The following is an 18,216-nucleotide window of genomic DNA, read 5'->3' on the forward strand; positions in this document are numbered from 1 at the left end:
ATGCCATGGTGCAAACACACCTCAAAGACCACAGAGCGTACTTGGCCCACCTGGACAACCACCAACACCCCCCCCCTCATTAGTGCTGCCTGGCTGCTGTGTCTGTTCGCAGCAGAGCTATTACCCACTGGGCCACGCTACCTCTGGGCTGGCAGGGGTGCAACTCAACTCCGCTTTGTGTGTGTCTGTGGCTACTGCATGCTGAAGCATTCCCCCGCTGTGAACTTTTCTAGTTTTGACATGTCTGCGTGAGTGTGTATGTGTGTGTGTCTGTGTATGTGTGTTTGTATCTTGTGAGTGAGTGTCCAGGTGTGTGTGTATCATGAGAGAAAGAGTAAGGATTTCAAAGGGGGAAACCAAAACGCAGCTTGTGCGGTGGAACCTAAAAAAAACAATGGCGATGGTTGGGATTGGTGCCTTGGTGTCAGCCGTCTCGCTGCGGTAGGTTAACACCACCAGCTCCACCACCAGCACCACCACTACCACCTGCACCAGCCACTGGCCAGGCAGCACCACCAGCAGAGGATAGTCACCACAGGACCCACCGCCAAACAAACAGTATCCTCAGCCTCTTCCTCTCCGTCCTCTTATTCCATGTGGAGCTCTGGGACAAAGGGGGAGGTCCGCTTCCCCCTTTGTGGATCCCGCTGCTTAAAACATCAGAACCCCGGCCTTCATAGCATACACCGCTGCCCAAACTAACTCCTGTCCTCGTCCAATATCATCTGTGCAAGCCCTGATGGCCATTTTCTTTCTTTTTTTGCCCTACACACAAAGGAAAAGGAAAAGACATCTGTGAAACAGCATGCACGTCAACACTGTCAGCGCCGCTGGAAGTATTTAACAGTGCACACGTGTGCACCCACACACACACACAAGTATCATGCGGCAAAAATACAACATACACATACAAGCACAACAGTGTTTTTGTTTTGTGTTTTTTGTTTCAACTTTGGATTACGGACTTTGAAATACAAATGTAGCAACATCGATTTTGTGTTCTGCGAATCTGAGTTTTATTCACAAAAGACAGCTTCCATGGCATATTGTTCCAAAGATTTCAGGCTTATTGTGTTTCCCTACCCCAGCTGAGTATGAATCCCAGAGGAGTACACACAGTGTATTTTTGCCTGTGTCTCTCAAACCGGGGTTTTCTTTTTTTGTAAAAGTACTTTTCTTGGTGTGCAATGTTCGCACATTGTTGTGTCGCACATTCACAGTACATACTGTGCCGTACAGGGCCAACACGATTGCATAACCACCCCTCAATCTTTTCAACAGCTGTCAACGGCTTGCGACTGCCATGCGCTCTGAATTCCTAGATCTGCTACGATGGGGTCTTAAACTCAGGAATCCTTTTGAATCACAGGTAGATCTGAGTGCTGGCTTTTGCTTTATTTCTTCCCCCCCCCATCCTTTTGATGGACCCTCCGTCCCAGTGGCTTGTTTTATGGGATAATGCAGCAACCTGGATCCACTTCCTGCATTCTTTCTCACTCGGTGCAAGTCCATACCCATAAACACTCTCAGCTACAATGAGCCGCCGCGCTCTCCATCCGTCCGGCCGTCGGACATTGTTGAGTCTGATGTAAGCTCAGACTCTCTCTCCCCCACCAATAACCATGTGGCCATCTGCAAAAAGAAAAATTAGCTGTTTGATACACCATGGACACTCCATGTCGGCTCCCATTGTCGGCGTACACCACTTTACAAGACCAAAAATGAAAAAAACGTGCGCTCTGCGCTCAGTTCATCTGTAAGTATTCAGCGGGGGCAGCAGTGATGAAGGCCTCCATGGAGGAGACAGGGCTGCTCATGGCCAGGCTACCTCCCTCAGGTATTGCACTAACCACAGTGTGACTGTCCCACACACTTTCACCCTCCCTGCTGACCCCGTCTGTGCCCTTTGACCCCCCCGGACGCCTACCCACGCCTCTTACCAACAGTAGAGTAGAGACTCACACACAGACACGTGGGTCAGTGGCGAAGGGTTCCGGAAACAATGCAGACTTTCTGCAGCGGTTAAGTATGGGATGGTGGGTTGGGTGATTGGTGGAGGGGGGGTGGGTGGGGGGAGCGGTCCGGGGCCCCGCGCAGCTTAACACGAGAGACGGCCCCTGATGCGGGGCCCTTGGCGGCGCAACTTTAGAAAAACCTGCAGATGGAGCGGGGAACGCGGGGCGGGCGGCCGGACTGGGGCGGCTTTGTTCTCCGTTGACTGGCTTCCAGAGTCACCCGCCCAAACAGAACTGGCATTGTGTGGTTTTTCCATGAGTAAACTCAGGCTGTCAACACGGGCTCCTCTGCTCTGCCCAGCCGCCCCGGGTTCCAGGGGGAAGACTGCGCTCCTTGTGCCCCGGGTTCGCAGGATGGAGACAAAAAAAACACATTTACAAAGGCTTGTTTTTTTCCCCCTCCTTTCAATGAGTTTGCTGAGATGCCAAAAATATGCATTGTTTACCACACAGGGCATTTTGTGTTAATGAAACAATTTCCTCATCCCACTCCACCTCCAGACCAGACCAGCTGAAGGTGTGCATTAGTGTCTGGTATTGTAGTTTGTCTTTGTGTGTGTGTGGTAGTATAGTGTGAATGTGTGTGTGTGTGTGTGTGTGTGTGTGTGTGTGGTTATGTGTGTGTGTGTGTGTGTGTGTGTGTGTGTGTGTGTGTGTGTGTGTGTGTGTGTGTGAGTGTCTGTGCTCGCAATCGCGCGCAGTCACACACTGCCATTCCCAGTGTTGAGTTTACATTTGTCCATTGAGGTTAAAGGGTCGCAGAGTTTGGCTAATCTGCGGCGTGAATCGATCAAGCATGCCAAATTAGGTCTTTGTGTCTGTGTTTGTGCAGGCTAGAGAATGGCCACCATTGTGATGGCCAAGATTGTTCCTGTGGCTGCTGACTCACTAATTACAGCCATTTATGCTCAATATAACACAAACAGCGCATTACAACAAAAAATAATCCATCCACCGCTGACTTGTTCCATAATTTTCCCCTCGATGCCTATTGTGTTGGAAATCACCCCCGAAGAGAAGATGATATTAATTGCCCCACCGCGGGCTGGAGCTTTTCCACGGATGGATACAATTCCATTCATTTGAATGACAATAGTTTGTCTGCCAGCTGCTTTTCCCAGCTCACTTCAGAACCCCGCCATTATCATGCGTGAAAGGATAATCAGCCATCTCTGGGAAGCACACAATGCATAGAAAGTGTTATTCAATGCAGGACATTGGGCAAGATGGCTGCATTTCTATGGTTTGAACGCCTCAATGTTTTCATATGCAAAATCAGTGTTGAACTGAGCAGCGGTAAACTCCGTTTGGCCGTTATTGGAAGTAAAACATTCTCTAATTAGCCCTCCGAAGTGAAGTTTATTTTACTCCCGCACAGGATCCAGGCCAAGAAAACCGTTAAAAGGGGTTGTAACGTGCGATAATTTGGGGTCCCCCCTCTTCTTCGTTTTCTATGACACTATTCAGCGCTAAGTGTATCAATGAGAGCTTTGTGGCAAGCCTTCACTGTTTCCAGGTTGCCTGAGCACACAGTACAGTACAGATCCCTCTCACTCCTGCTCTATTTATCCTTCATCGGAAAAATCCAACGTTTCCTTCGCTCTCAATTTCCTCTGTCTGATATTTCCTCGAAAAAAACGTCCAAAAAACGTCCACTCAGACTCACCGCTCTTTTCTCCTCCGTGTTTGTTCTGGGTCAGGTAGACATCCAAGGCCCACTTAACATGCCAGAAAAGTATTGGGTTGGAGCGATGCGTCCAGCTTCTAGGCGTGTGATTGGTCAGCCGATCTCCCACCTGTCTGGTGGGTGGAACCCGAGTCGACCCACTTACGGGGTGGATTCAAATGTCCGGGATAAAGCGCATCCTCTGAGAGCGTGGGGTCGCGCGTGGCGGCCCCGCTGACCTTCGGCCCCGCTGGGCTGGGAAGCCCATCAGCAAAACACTTTGCTCCATGAAAGAGCTCCCAGAAACACAAAGACGAAACCCTCTGTTCACACCAGCTCTCCTCCAACACCAGAACCATTCCTCTCAGTCCAATCCCATTTGACTATTCTCACAGTAATAACAAGAAATAATCCGGAAGAATAACGTTCCCTATGGCCTTGGTGGCCACTTCCTCCTGTGAAATGCCTGGTGATGAGCACTCATGTTTTTCTACACTTCACATCCATCATCTGGAGGATGAAGGTCAGCCCCCCTCTTTTTCTCATCTTCCAAAGCCCCATAGAGTATCTTGCGTGGTGGGACCTAAACAGGGGACCAGGGTTTGTGGGGGGGGGCTTTTAGCGATTGACAGTTATAGGGCAGCGCTGTATGATCACACTCCCCTGCGTTGTATACATTACAGTGACACACAGAACCAAAATAAACATGGCCCCCAAGGTCCAGGTAATCCAAGCTTTGTGAGGCCACCACTGTTCTCGCACAGTGTCGGTACAGCGAGGGGCGCTCCACTTTTCTTTTCCTGAACAGCCTCCAAAATGCACCTCCCACTCCCCCACAACCGCCCACAAAACCCCCACCAACCTCACCCCCTTTCACACCTCTTAAGCCCCTGTTTCCGCCATCGGCGTCTGTGTTTCGCGCCAGCACCAGCCTGGGATCTCAAGGCTATCAGTGGTTTTATATGGAGCACTTCCTCCATGTCTCCATCAACCGCAAAGCATGGAGCACTCTTTCTGGCTAACAAGCTTGTCAGAATGTTCTACAGCAACGATGAATTATATATTTTGCGTTGTTGCTTTTGATCGTTGATGGGAGAAAAGTCTCTAAAAAATTAGAGACTTTAGAGACTTCGGATTGACCCAACACTTTTTATCTCGCAAAGAAGACATTATTTAGACGCATGAACGCATACAACTTGGCCGGCTATTTGGTTGGGCTTCAGGAGGTCAGAGTATATGAAAGTGGGTAAATATTTGAACATTGAGATGGCAAAACTGGGGCTTTTCTCAATCCTGGCACTGAGAGCAGAGATCTACAAGAAGCATCAATGCTAAGGTTGAGCCCCAGCGCTAGTCCTATCAGAAACCAAGGGCACGGCCGGCGCCAAACTCCCTCTACAACGACGGTGGATACGGGGCTTAACTCTCTGTGGCCCTTACCCACATACTCAGCACCCCCCGCCACCCCATCCCTCCACCCCCCACCCCATCCCTCCACCCCCCACATCCCCCGTCCATGCCCCTCTTCCTCCTCAACAAGGGGCATCAGAGCTATTATGTTGGCTCTGGCAAATGAATAGACAAATAGAACATTTTCCTGGTATGCAAAGTGAGGGAGGCCTGGAGGAGGCGGTGGGGGCGGGGGCGGGGTGGGGGTCTGGAGAGGGGGTGCAGCACCAGGAAGAAGGGAAGCTCTGTTGAGGGCTGGCTTGCATTAATGGCACGTCTTTAAGGGGATGAGGGTCCGTCTGGACCGTGAGCCAGGGCAAGGATCTGTAACCTATGGACACGATGGGCCCTCTGTACTCCTCTAGTGCCGGGATGCTGCAGGGCCCCGCCAGGGGTCTGAAGGGCCCGCTTGATGTCTGAGGGCAGACGCGGCGGGCTTGACTGTGTGTGCCTAAGCGACTGCAACATGAGTAGCGCTGCTGCCGTCGACGCTGCTGCTCCACTAACACTCTGAAAGAGGGTCCACATGGGAGCACACACACACACACACACACACACACACACACACACACACACACACACACACACGCGTGTGCGCTGTGTGCACGCTCACACACACACACACGCACAGAAACACATGCCGTGTGCGCACGCACACACATACATACACACACACGCTGCTTGCACACACAAACACACACACGCCTACAAACATGTGCACACACACAGATACACACACACACACAGTGAGCAAACACATGCTGCACGCACACACATGCACACCGTTTGCACACGCACACACACATACACATACGCTGCTTGCACACACAGACACACACACACACACACACACAAACACAAGGTGTGCAAACCGAGCTGCGGGCACACACACATACACACACATGTTATAATAACAACAGACCGCTCGCTCTCTCTTTCCTGAGAGCTAAGGGAACAGTGTGCACACTGTTAAGGTATATATAGCTGAACGTCCATGTTAGAGTATGCCTTACAGTATGGCTTACAGAGCCTTATTTTGGTATGGAACGCCGTCGCAGTGTGTGTGCGTCTGTGTGTGTGTGTGTGTGTGTGTGTGTGTGTGTGTGTGTGTGTGTGTGTGTGTGTGTGTGTGTGTGTGTGTGTGTGTGTGTGTGTGTCTGTAGCTCAATTCCATGCATGTACCTGAGGGACAATATGCACCTTTGCCTTTTTTGGTCTCGGCCCCTTGCAGTAATAGACGATGCAACGCACGAGCAAACCTCAACACTAACACACCGCTAAGGGCATCCTCCGCACGGGACCTTTACCCATGTACCCCACAGCCGAGCGGTCTGTGATCCCCCCCCCCCTCCTCCAAAACCAACCGTCTGTCTGTGTGTGTGTGTGTGTGTGTGTGTGTGTTTGCGCCCTCTCAGCAGTCCTCAAGTGTTCGGGCGTGACCTGCCCCCCTGCGCCGGCGCCCTCCTGCCCCGAGGGCTCGGTCCTGACCAAGAGCTACACGCCCCCTGCTGGCTGCTGCCCCTCCCTGCCGCCCCAGTGCACCTGTGACCTCGGCACCTGCCCCGCGCCCCGCTGCCCCGCCGGCCAGCGGGCCGCCGTGCCCCGCCCGGCCAGCGGCCTTCCGGGGGACTGCTGCGATGTCTTTGAGTGCCAGAAAGGTAATTGCAGCATAACGGTGGCACCATCACCATCACCGTCCCCCTACTGTGTCTGGTGCTTCACGTCTCCAGCTGGGGGGTGGGGGGAGGGGGGGGGGGGGGGGGGGGGGTGCGAGGGGGGGAGAAGGGGGCCCATTGGCCGAATTCGCCGAATGGAGAATTGTCGCCCACCTCCCCCCCCCCCCCCCCCCAGAGCCGAGGCGGTAATTGTTTTCCATCAGAGAGCAGCTTTTTCCTCCCCGCGGAGACAAAAGTGTCCTCAGATGAAAGGAGAAAGTCACCGATTGGTCGGTAATTACGCCGTGGCTATTTATCTGTGTGGGCTGCAGCGGCCCCCCAGAGTGAGCAGCACGCTTCAAAGACACGCTGGCTTTGTTCAGCGGTGTATCCGCAGGTAATTGAAGGGCCTCGAGGGATATTAACCCTAATGGGTCTCACAGGGTCGATTGTCGGATCGGAAATACGGTCCTACACTTTTCTCATTACTCTGTAGTGGAGAGAGTGTGTGTTGATATCTGTGTGTGGGATGATTGGTATAGCAGAGACGGGTGGATGATGCTGTTGGAGCAGATACAGTAAGAGACATTTATCAGACTGTCTTTCCAGGCATAGCCCCTATTCTGAACCATGGATGTGGGATAGATGGGTGAAATACCATTTCTCAGTTCCTGTTTTTGAGCATTGCTGACTATAGGAGATGTGTTAAGGGGTAATGGTGAGACAGAAGCGGTATATATATATATATATATATATATATATATATAGTTATATTTATGACCTACTCTTGAGAGCTCTTAATACATTGACTTTTGTACCATCGTACTTAAAATCCCAGTTTCTTGTGGACATAGCCCCTCACTAATACCAGATAAGAATTTCCATCGCAGCGACCGGGGCCAGTGACGTTGCCGTGTTTACTCTGCGCTCCAAGCAAATATGCGCTGTTTTACCAACAGAACAAATTCCCATTCTGGCCCCTCCATATCCGTAAATGTGCACCGTGTCCCGGAATTAATGGACTTAACGAGCCCAGTGACCAGAAGAGTGCTTAGGCTACACATTTTGCTCAACAGAAGTGCAGTGTCAAAGGGTTCCTGTCTGGTCACACGTGGAAAAGGGAAAAGGTTCAACATGGGAATGCTTTTTATGTGCTCCAGTCTGCCAGCGGCGAGGGTAATGGAGTCAGGCAGGCTGACAGGGGCTGAATGGCGGCCACGGAGGCCCGGGATCAGCGTTTTGATAACAAGTGTCTACTGCTCTTTGGGCCCCGGGGGTTGATGCCCTTTGTGCCGCCCCTACCGGCCGTAAGGCCCGCATGACTGCGCCCCCCTCGCATCAGAAAGCTGTCCGGCCGGGAGAGACACCATCAAGACACAGCCCCCGCCCTCCCTTCCCTCGACCACCATCACCACCACCCACCCACCCCACTCCCCCGGCCCACCCCACTCCACACCCCCTGGCCCACCCCACTTTGTCCCACCCCACCTCGCCCCACTCCCCCCTCTGCCCCGTAACAATCACCGCCCACTCCAAGCCACCCCTAAAATGTGCCAGGGGCCCGCCTGGGTTCACACAAAGGGCCCTTCAGAGCCACCTGCAGCACACTGTGTAGCTTTCCACAGGCATAACATTCGCCCACACAACACCAGGAGCCATAGACTCAAGGTGTTTATCAAAGACAACATCATTCTTTTGGACATGATACTCTGTGATATAGTATATAATATTACGGCTTATGATAGTATTCCCTTGTTTGCTGTTGGCCGTTCTGATTCCCACCCCGTTGGTTTGGCTGAGGCCTGACATTGAGTCAGGGTGGATGTTCTGTTGGCTTTTGCGAGCTGCATTACAAAGATCACTATCACGCGGTAACCCAACTTGCCAGGCTGCAAGTTTGTGGCACTGTGGTTGGCTTGCTGCCGAAACCACAGTGGTTTTCAGACCAATCAGCATCCTGTGAGGAACTATGAGTTCTATGTGATGCGTGATAGACAGATGGTTCATCCATCCACCTGCCAAGTAATTTTTTTTTTAAATGCCTGCCCTTTTTCAAACTGTTTCCAAGGACAACTTCCCAGATGGTTCTGTGTAATAGACCATCTGGCATGTCAGGTAAGACGCTCTGTGCACTAACAGTACATGAGTCCTGACCCGAGTCATTTGGCCCGTCATTTAATGCAAGACTGTTTCCCTCCGTTGGCAGGACAACAGATGGAAGCCCTGTTTTCATGTTGACGGCTACTCTAAACAACTCTAGTTCATTGAGAACCACTTTATGTTTTGTTTTCAACTCTGTTAATCAGGAGGACTTCATCTTCTTACGGGTAAACTGTCCATTACCGCAGTTCAGAACAATGAGGCATAGTAAGTGAGTAATAACCAGGCAACCCCAATGTATGCCTTTGGATTTAGCAGATTTAAGGTAACACACATTCCTAAACCAATCAACAAGTGCCGTCACAAGTCTAAGGAAACCCACATGTTTAAGGAAAAACACCATTCAGACCCAACGGTGAAAGATTCAGGGGGAAAAAACAACAACTTTTGTTTAAATGTGCACCAGTTGAGTTTCTTATCCTCTATCGTTGCAGCCACAAGAAGCATAATTGCATGACAAGCCATCATGATTTAGGGAGGTTTAGAGGGCTGAGCGTTGAACGGCCTAGCCATCATAACATCCAGCTGTCCCCGCTCTTGGGCCAGAGGACGGAACACGCATCAGAAAGCATGCGTGGAATCTGGTGTGTGCGCGGGGAGTTTGTTTTAAGGGATTACCATTAACAAACGCTGCGGAAATCACATGCGAGCATCCCCTCATGTGACTTCCTTTTGTTTCCGTGAGCGTTGGAAAACGCTCCGAGCCCTTCTGATTTCGGACCCCGGGACTAAAGCGCTTATTGCATTTTCTCTTGCTTGGTTATGTTGCACGCAAGGAGCCAGAGCAACGTAACCCAAAGAGAGAGAGAGAGAGAGAGAGAGAGAGATGCACACACAATGATGCTCGGAAGATAAGCACGGGGTGGATATAAACATATTCCTGCTTTTATCTTTTGTTAACTTGTTCTACGCACCTGCGTTGCGTTAGGAGTGCGGCAGCTCCGGTCATGGGGAAGCGCGGGGGTCACCGCCGGCCCAGGGAACGTGTGAGTCTGCACAGCCAACGGTCTGGCACGCAGATGCTTCTTACCGCACCGCTCTGTGTCCTCCATAGCAACCCCTGTGGAACCCAAACGTACGGCTAGCGCTCATTACTGGAGCTTCCCCCTGCGGCCCTTGGCAAAATTTATGTGCAAAGCAGTATAGAGTGTATGTTTATAATAGCTGTTTAATAGCTGTTGACCCCATCCCCCGCCCCTCCTCCCCATCCTCTGATTTATGTTACACATTTGTGGAAAAACCCTCTGAGAGACTCTGCTGGGCGGATATGTAATACTTGCTTTAGGAAAAATGTTCCTTTTTAGTGTTGGCTGAATACTTGTCTTCATGTCAGAGATTTAAAACCAAAACTAAACTCGCAAAACTCTTCCACTCCCTCTCTCTCTCCCTTTGTGTTTACTTGCACTCCATTGGCCGAAACGTCTTTCTGGGTGTTTTCTGAATGGATGTTTTTTTGTGTTACAACCTCCCATATCAATCTGAGAGTGCCGCACTTTTAAGAGCTGTTTTCCGTCAGACCCTCTGTTGTATATACAGGTCCCGGGGTTAAGGTTAGGCTTTGTTACACAGGCACACTGCTTCATTGGCTTTGAAGGACACTGTGAGGAGCTGTCTACTGTTAATGAGAAGTCAGCGTGTGTGGTGGCGAGTTAAAATCCCACATGGTTACAGGGAGACGATCCACTGTGGTGCGTGTCAGATGAGTCATCCACCATGGCAGGTACATCGAGGTTCCAAATCACCGCTGCCTCTGCCAGGAAACCACTCTCACTAATCTTTCAGGGCTCAGCATATCCATGTCATGTGATCGCAATTGCAGAATGTAATGATGACCATGGAAGATGAACTCATTAGAAATGGATTACTTTGTTTTGGCAAAGCCCCTTTTTATCGCTGTTCTCCGCTCACACACGTAGGGATGTGAGTAGACACTGGTGCACATGCACACACAGACACACACACACACACACACACACATACACTACTATGACCCTCTCACTGTTGTAATCCATAGCTGTTATTGAGTCACTATTGTAAAGGGAACACTTAGCGCTGGTATTCATGGCAAACTATAGATTTCCACTTCCACTGGCTGGACTGGGCCTGTCTGCCTTTGGCACAGCAGAGTGAAGCGGGTACGGCCTCTTTCTTCCCCAGAACCAACAGGTTGCCTTGGTTTAGTAACAGGTGAAAGAAAGCCGGTTCAAGTGAAGCCAGCCTGCCGACCACACACCCCCGCATCCACTGCAGGTCACACCACACGCCCACTGTTTCACTCTTGTTGGATGTGTGCTGCGAGACCAGCACCAACCTCTTCTCCAGCACTCGACAGCACCCGCCCCCGCAGAGTTTACCTTCTGGCTGATGGTGGGTCGCTGAGTGGCTCCATTGGCACCAGTCTGGACTCACAGCCATATGCTATAGTTCTGTAAACGACACACAGATTCCAATATGTGTGTTGAGGATTTAACCTAATTTTGCAGAGCACACAATCTACCCATATTCCTTGTTCTGACCTATAGGCAATGTCTCGTGCGATATCAGGCCTATGTAGTGTCGCAAGACATTGCATGTTGTGTGTAATTGTATAGTATCGCTATATACTTCAACAATCCTTATGATCCCTCATGATGTGGGGGCAGGGGGGGGTTCAGTTGCGGGGGTTCAGTTTTGTTTGGGGGGAGGGGGGGTAGTGCTCGGCTCACACACGCAGCAACAAATGTCACACACGGCGGACACAGAGTAACAAGTCTCAACTGAATTAAGCATTTACTCATCTCGAAAGAGTTCTCAACCACAGTTGTATTTAGGTTTGAATTGAATTGTTATCTCTACAAAAAGATGTACAGAGGTCCGGGACTCTTGTGACCTCATCGCTGGCTACGGGCATGTCAGCAACACAACAGATACATCCTCCAAACCGAGAGCCCCGAGAGAAGCAATCATGTGTCAATCATCCCGGACGCAACCACCTCCTCACACCCATCTCCCTTCCCCCCCCCCCCGCCCCCCCCTCCTCCGACAGTGTCTCCAAAGTGTGCCCACAACGGGAAGGACTTCTCGGAGGGCGAGGTGTACCGCATGGACCCCTGCTGGCTGTGCCAGTGCCGCGGCGGCATCTCCTTCTGCTCCAAGGCCGAGTGCGCCGAGCTGGACTGCGAGAACTTCTACATCCCGGAGGGCGAGTGCTGCCCCATCTGCATAGGTATATGCCCCACCCGCCGTCGACACACTGGTCCTCGCTGTACGGTACCCAGCGGGGGGGGGGGGGGGGGTTCAGTGCTAAGCTTAGCTGAGCTGTACATGTGGATGAGGTGATCTGCCCTGGTTATTTTATGGTGCTGTATACATTTAAATTGACAGTAGTGAGTGAGATAGGATGATGATTTGTCTTGTATTGTATTACTTCTGGGTGGATTGGATCACCTATCAAAAGCTATGGCCCACACACACACACACACACACACGCACGCACGCACACACGCACGCACACACGCACGCATGCACACGCACACACACACACACACACACACACACACACACACACACACCACCCTCCGGGTCCTACCAGCCAGCCTCTGAAGGTGCCACCATAATGGCTTCCTCATGTATCCAGCTGGATTACCCACCTGTTACCGTAGCTGTCACACCAGAGCAGACCCACTAAAGAGCTAGCCACAGAATCCATCTCTTCACTGGAGGACAAAAAAAACCCACTCACAATGCACTGTAGTCTGGCTGGTAATGGATCTCTCACTGGATTAGTACAAGGTTGGGAAGGGGGGGGGGGGCATCTCGCAACCCTATATAGAACACCCCAACCCCCCCTGTAAAGAAATACGTACCTCCCCCCCCCCCCTCTGATTATTATGTACCTGCAGGCAGGTGGATAGGTCAGACACGTGCGTTCAGGAATGCTGTGCATGTGGCCGCCGCGTTAGTGTCCACAGGCAGCGGCCCGCTTAGACCTGCCTGCGTGGCTCTGGTGGATCAGAGGGCGAGCGAGCACAGAGGAGAGTGGGAGGAGAGCAGAGAGAGAGAGAGAGAGAGAGAAATGGGGGGACAGCGGGGAGAGGCAGCGAGGGGACATGACTAGGGAGGTTATTGCAGGTCAGCGTCGGAAGGTACACCTGGAATGCGGCCGGGGGTTTAACCGGAATGGAATGCTTTCATGTTACGTTCCTTGTGCAGAACTGCTGGTCTTGCATGACTCCGGCGATTGGACTGTCCATCCGTAACGCCCATGTTTACGGGATGAGCTCACCTCACGAGGGCGTTCCGGTGGACGGGGCGAACGTCACCTGGACGCATACCGGTCATAGGATGGGTTTATTGGGCAGCCACACATCGAGGTGACAAAAGGTGCCACTTTGAGGTCCGGAATGTAAGTGCTATGCCTCAGATGGGTAATTAGTGGCGACTTTATGTGGAGGAGAAAACGAGAGGAGAGAGAGAGAACGGGAGAGCGAGGGAGAAAGAAGGTAATCACAGCCAGATGGACGGGGACCGCAGCAGCCAGAACTCTGCAGGGTTCAGCGAGACGGAGCAGAACCCCTCTGTCCTTACTAAGGGGGCAGACGCAGTCTATCACACACACGCACACGCACACACACACACGCACATGTATACAGGCGCACAAACACAGAGATTTATGTATACAGGCGCACACACACACACACACACACACACATGCATGTATACAGGCACATAAACACACACACACATACATGTATACAGGCAAACAAACACACACATGCATATACAGATGCACAACACTAAAGTCATGGGAACCCCTTTTGTTCAGTGCATTGCTTCACTGGACCCTCTGTGACTTAACCCCAAAATCGACGAATAAAAGGAAAAAAACCTTTGGGATTATTTATGGAAGACATGGAAATGGGTTCCCAGAAACGACACGGCCATCAAACATAACGTTAACCAAGAGCAAAGTTACTTTAAAGAGCAGTGCTTAAACCGTTCCAAGCGCTTTGTCCCCTGCTGGAGATCAAACAAGTAGCTCCCAACGTAATGTGGGCATAATGGTCCGGGTCGGGTGCCTTTGCTTTGGAGTGAAATTTATGGCATCAAACCCTGACCTCACCTTTGACCCTGAAGTTTAGAAACCATGGTTCAGGCTATCAGATGTCTAAAAAACATCCTAAATGGTCCTTTGACTTTCACATCATACATTAATCCATCATTTTCTTTGTTGCAAGCCAGGTTTCGCAAGCTTGTTTGCTACCCCATGGCGAAAGCCTGTTCCTACTTACTCCATGTCCTGTTAGCAGTGTGTGGAACAAAATACATAACATTTTGGTTTTGTTTGCCAAAACAATGATACAACTCACGTAGCAGTTTGACTCCTTTGTGATTATGTGATTCCTCTTTTCACATAATTATCATTTTCAACTGTCATCCCTTTTCTACTGTTTCTTGTCCTTACCTACAGCCGTCTGGATTTTATCTATCTCTCCTCTCCTCCTTTTCTGTCCTCTCCTCTGCTCACACCTCCTCTCCTATCACTCTCCTCTCCTTCTCATCCCCTCTTCTCCTTCTCTTCTCCACTCCTTTCCTCTCATCCCCTCTACTCTTCTCTCCCACTCTTCCTCTCCTCTCCTCTCCTCCCCTGCCTCTCCTCATCCTCATCCTCATCCTCTCCTCCCCTCATCACCTCTCCTCCCCTCTCCTGCCCTCTACTCTCCTCTCCTCTTCTCCCCTTATCCTCCCCTCCTCCCCTCCCCACCCCATCCGCCCTCCTTCCTCTCCTTCCGTAACCCAGCATCACCCCGTGTATGTCTGTGCAGACGTGGAGCTGCTCTCCATGGACAGCACCAAGGCCAGCTGCTGGGTGAACAACAAGCTGCTGGGCCACGAGGACCAGTGGAAGGAGGACGACTGCACCTTCTGCCAGTGTGTGGACGGCGAGCCCCACTGCACCGCCATGGCCTGCAAGCAGAGCTGCCAGAACCCGGTCAAGATCCCCGGGGAGTGCTGCCCCTTCTGCGAAGGTACGGGATGTCCGCTAGAGTGACATGGAGAGATTGAGGGAGAGAGAGAAAGAGAGAGAGATAGAGAGGTAGACTGCACCCTTTTTGTACTCTAAATATATCCATTTACAATATGCAAAAATGAATATACACAAAAATATATAATATGGCTGTGTAATAATAGAATGAATAGAAGTGAATAGAAGAAAATATGATTTACAGATAACATGATTCATTTAATAAATACATTTATATAACAGTGAGTGAGAGAGAGAGAGGAAGAGAAAGAGTGAAAGAAAGAGGGCTAGAGAGAGAGCGTGAAAGAGGCAAGGACAGAGAGAGATCGATCCTTCTATACATGTCTCTCTCCATACACCCCGTCCTGTAAGAGGAGGAGGTGTGTGTGAGAGGCTGCTGTAGCTCTATAGGGCTCTGCATGTCGTCATGGACCCATTAAGGGTCTGAGGTACGAGGCCACAGGGCATTCTTCAGGGACTCTGTGCTCCTTTATTACCCCTCGCCCACCACCACGCACCCCCCCCCCCCAAACTTAAAATGGGACCCACCTGTGAGCTTGTGAGTCTGCGGCGAGCGTGGAGCGCAGGATTGCACTTCATTGGACCAAAATCTCTCCTTGGAGCGCGTAATTAGTTCCAGCTCGTTGCACCCCGAACGTGGCAGGAGATGTTGACGGGAACAGCTCTGCTGGGGTGCACATGTGTTTCATGTGTGTGCGTGTGTGTGTGTGTGTGTGTGTGTGTGTGTGTGTGTGTGTGTGTGTGTGTGTGTGTGTGTGTGTGTGTGTGTGTGTGTGTGTGTGTTTGTGTGTTTGTGTGTTTGTGTTATCGCCCACTCCTTTAATCCATTATAATGGTACGACCCAGCACATGGTACGACCCGGCACATGGTACGACCCAGCACATGGTCTACTGTCTGGGCAGTGCCAGAATGGGACCGACTATCAGAGGACAGATATCATTACGGTTACAGTCCCCGCCTGCGGCTAAAGCTTGCTTTCCCCTCCACCTCCACGGCTCATTGATGGAGGGGGGTGGCGGTTGAAATTGAAGACAATAAGACAGGAGAGGTATAATCTCCCCCCCCCCCCCCTCCCCCAACAGTAGGAGCCACCCTGCTGTAATTGCCCGGCATTTATCTGCAATTACAGTTTACCCTTCAAATGAAAACGCTTTTGAACAGGTAACTATTACAGCTGGCTGGCAGCATCCCCCCCCCCCTCTCCGCCATTAGATGAGGTAGTAGGTGGGGGAGAGAGGGGGTACATATACATTTTTATAGGAGACAATGATCATTATCACATTCGCGGTAATTCTACGCTTTCTTTTTTCTAAATGCCCGCGGTTAAAGTGGTGGGCCCCCCTGCTGGTCCTCCCCGCCCCCTCCCCCTAACCACCCTTTCTCCTCTCACTGTCGTCACTCTGCTCTTTTCCAGAACCTTCCTACGAGACGGTGAGCCCGCTGCTCTGCCCCCCGCTGGAGAACTGCTCGCTGTCGGGCCACGACTGCCCGTACGGCTTCCAGCAGGACTCCAACGGCTGCCTGCTCTGCCAGTGCCTCAGCAGTAAGTTGGACGGCCGCCGAGGGGTTAAAACCTCCGGGATGAGCAGACCTTTACAGGGCTGCGTTTACAGGCGGGGGGCGTGAGCCATGTGACATTCTTTACCATGATGGATGTTCGCGGGTGTGTTGCTCTACAGCTTCTTTTTGTAAATGCCACAAAGATCACACAGTGGTTCTTCCTGGCATGATAATTGATGAGCGCACGGTTCAAAGACAACTGGTTTATTATTTGTGCGTTTTTTTTGGAGCGGGAATCGGTCCGGCGTGGACATCAATAGTGATAACCACAGACCATCAGCGACCGGGTAGACCTTGCGTAAGGTCCTTATCTATTCATCATCGGTGCGCCCCCCTCACGAATGTCCTTTAGCTAATCATGCTCGTTGATGGATCACCCACCCCCATGTTGACCCCCCGACCCCTCTCCGTCTCCCCCCCCCCCCGTCTCCCCCTCCTGTCTCCCCCTCCTGCAGACGACTCCTGTCCCGACCTTGAGCGCTACTGCTCCCTGCAATGCACCATGGGATACGAGAAGGACGACTACGGCTGCGAGGTGTGCGAGTGCAGCGTCCCCAAGTGCCGACCTCTGACCTGCACTAAAACCTGCCCCTACGGATATGTGTAAGTGTAGCTTGGGGACTTAATAGGGGTTTGCCCAACCACCACACACACACACACACACAGCACCAACCCTGCACCCCATGACCACCACCAACACCACCATCAGTCACTCGTGGCTTGGGGCCCTGATCAAAGGCCCTGTGGCGATTGACGTAGGGTGCTGAGGCATGAGGAAGCCTAAATGCCTACACATTGCAATTACTCAAGAGGAGAGAGGAAGCCACGCGTCGGCCTGTTTCGTTTCATTAGGGGAAAACACGGCGTACCCTCTAAAATCGCTAACGATCTGACGTCTTCGCCGGACGCCGCCGGTTGAGAGTTTGCGTCACGGCCTGTTTCTTTATAAAAGTGCATTGGTAGTAAAAACACACTTTCTGTTGACATTCCTCCAGAACTACTTTAAAAGAGGGGCCGTTTCGTTCGTATTGTTCGTAACCCGAGAGTTCTGAACTGCTACTGCGGGGCCCATTATCTCCAAGCCAGAGAAGAGCCCGACTGCCACTGTTATCCGTGAGATAGACAGAGATCAATTCAGACTGGGCCAACAAATACAGGGCAGGCTGGTGCCGCAGTGGTTTAACAGGATCTCAGAGGACCTTACCTTGGTCCGCCAAGCCATGGCGTGACGGTGTCAATGACAGTGTGTGTGTGTGTGTGTGGTGTGTGTGTGTGTGTGTGTGTGTGTGTGTGTGTGTGTGTCTGGTCCTCCCTGGTTTCCTCAGTCTACTGCGCCTCTTCTGCTCCTAATCCCATCTGAATCAGTCAAACATCTGGAGGCAAGATGACACTCCAGTCCCCAGTGTCATTGGAAAAGCACTACTCTGGTTTCATAAATCATCTTTTCCTCTCCATCTCAATGCGATGCTCAGAGTCATGTAATCGAGACCGAAGAAGGTTTTTTATGACTTGTATACAGCAGGGAGAGAGAGACCGAGAAAGAGAGGGAGAGAGAGATTCCTCAGGCCAGCTCTGTGTGGAGGCTGCGGTGAAGGCCACATCCACACTAGCACTTTAGCAATTAAAAACTTTCGCTTAACTTTTACAGCGTTTTTTCGCCTAGCGTCGAGATTACTCCAGCGTTT

General features: G+C 51.4%; 1 protein-coding gene across 1 annotated transcript in view; it reads left to right on the forward strand.

Annotated features, from left to right (window-relative positions):
* The window catches only part of LOC311372934 (cysteine-rich motor neuron 1 protein-like), a gene marked incomplete at its 3' end in the record, with an annotated part of 26,922 nt that extends 9,784 nt beyond the window's left edge, over positions 1 to 17,138 (forward strand). Inside the window, exons 4-8 of the mRNA XM_084489851.1 lie at positions 6,546 to 6,788; positions 11,971 to 12,150; positions 14,750 to 14,953; positions 16,386 to 16,514; positions 16,987 to 17,138. Coding sequence (XP_084345977.1) covers positions 6,546 to 6,788; positions 11,971 to 12,150; positions 14,750 to 14,953; positions 16,386 to 16,514; positions 16,987 to 17,138 — 908 coding nt within the window. The remainder of the gene's footprint in view (positions 1 to 6,545; positions 6,789 to 11,970; positions 12,151 to 14,749; positions 14,954 to 16,385; positions 16,515 to 16,986) is intronic.
* Between the last annotated feature and the right edge of the window lie 1,078 nt (positions 17,139 to 18,216).

The sequence above is a fragment of the Micromesistius poutassou genome, assembly GCF_964030765.1.
Source record: "Micromesistius poutassou genome assembly, contig: SCAFFOLD_3366, whole genome shotgun sequence".
Taxonomy (NCBI): Eukaryota; Metazoa; Chordata; class Actinopteri; order Gadiformes; family Gadidae; genus Micromesistius; species Micromesistius poutassou.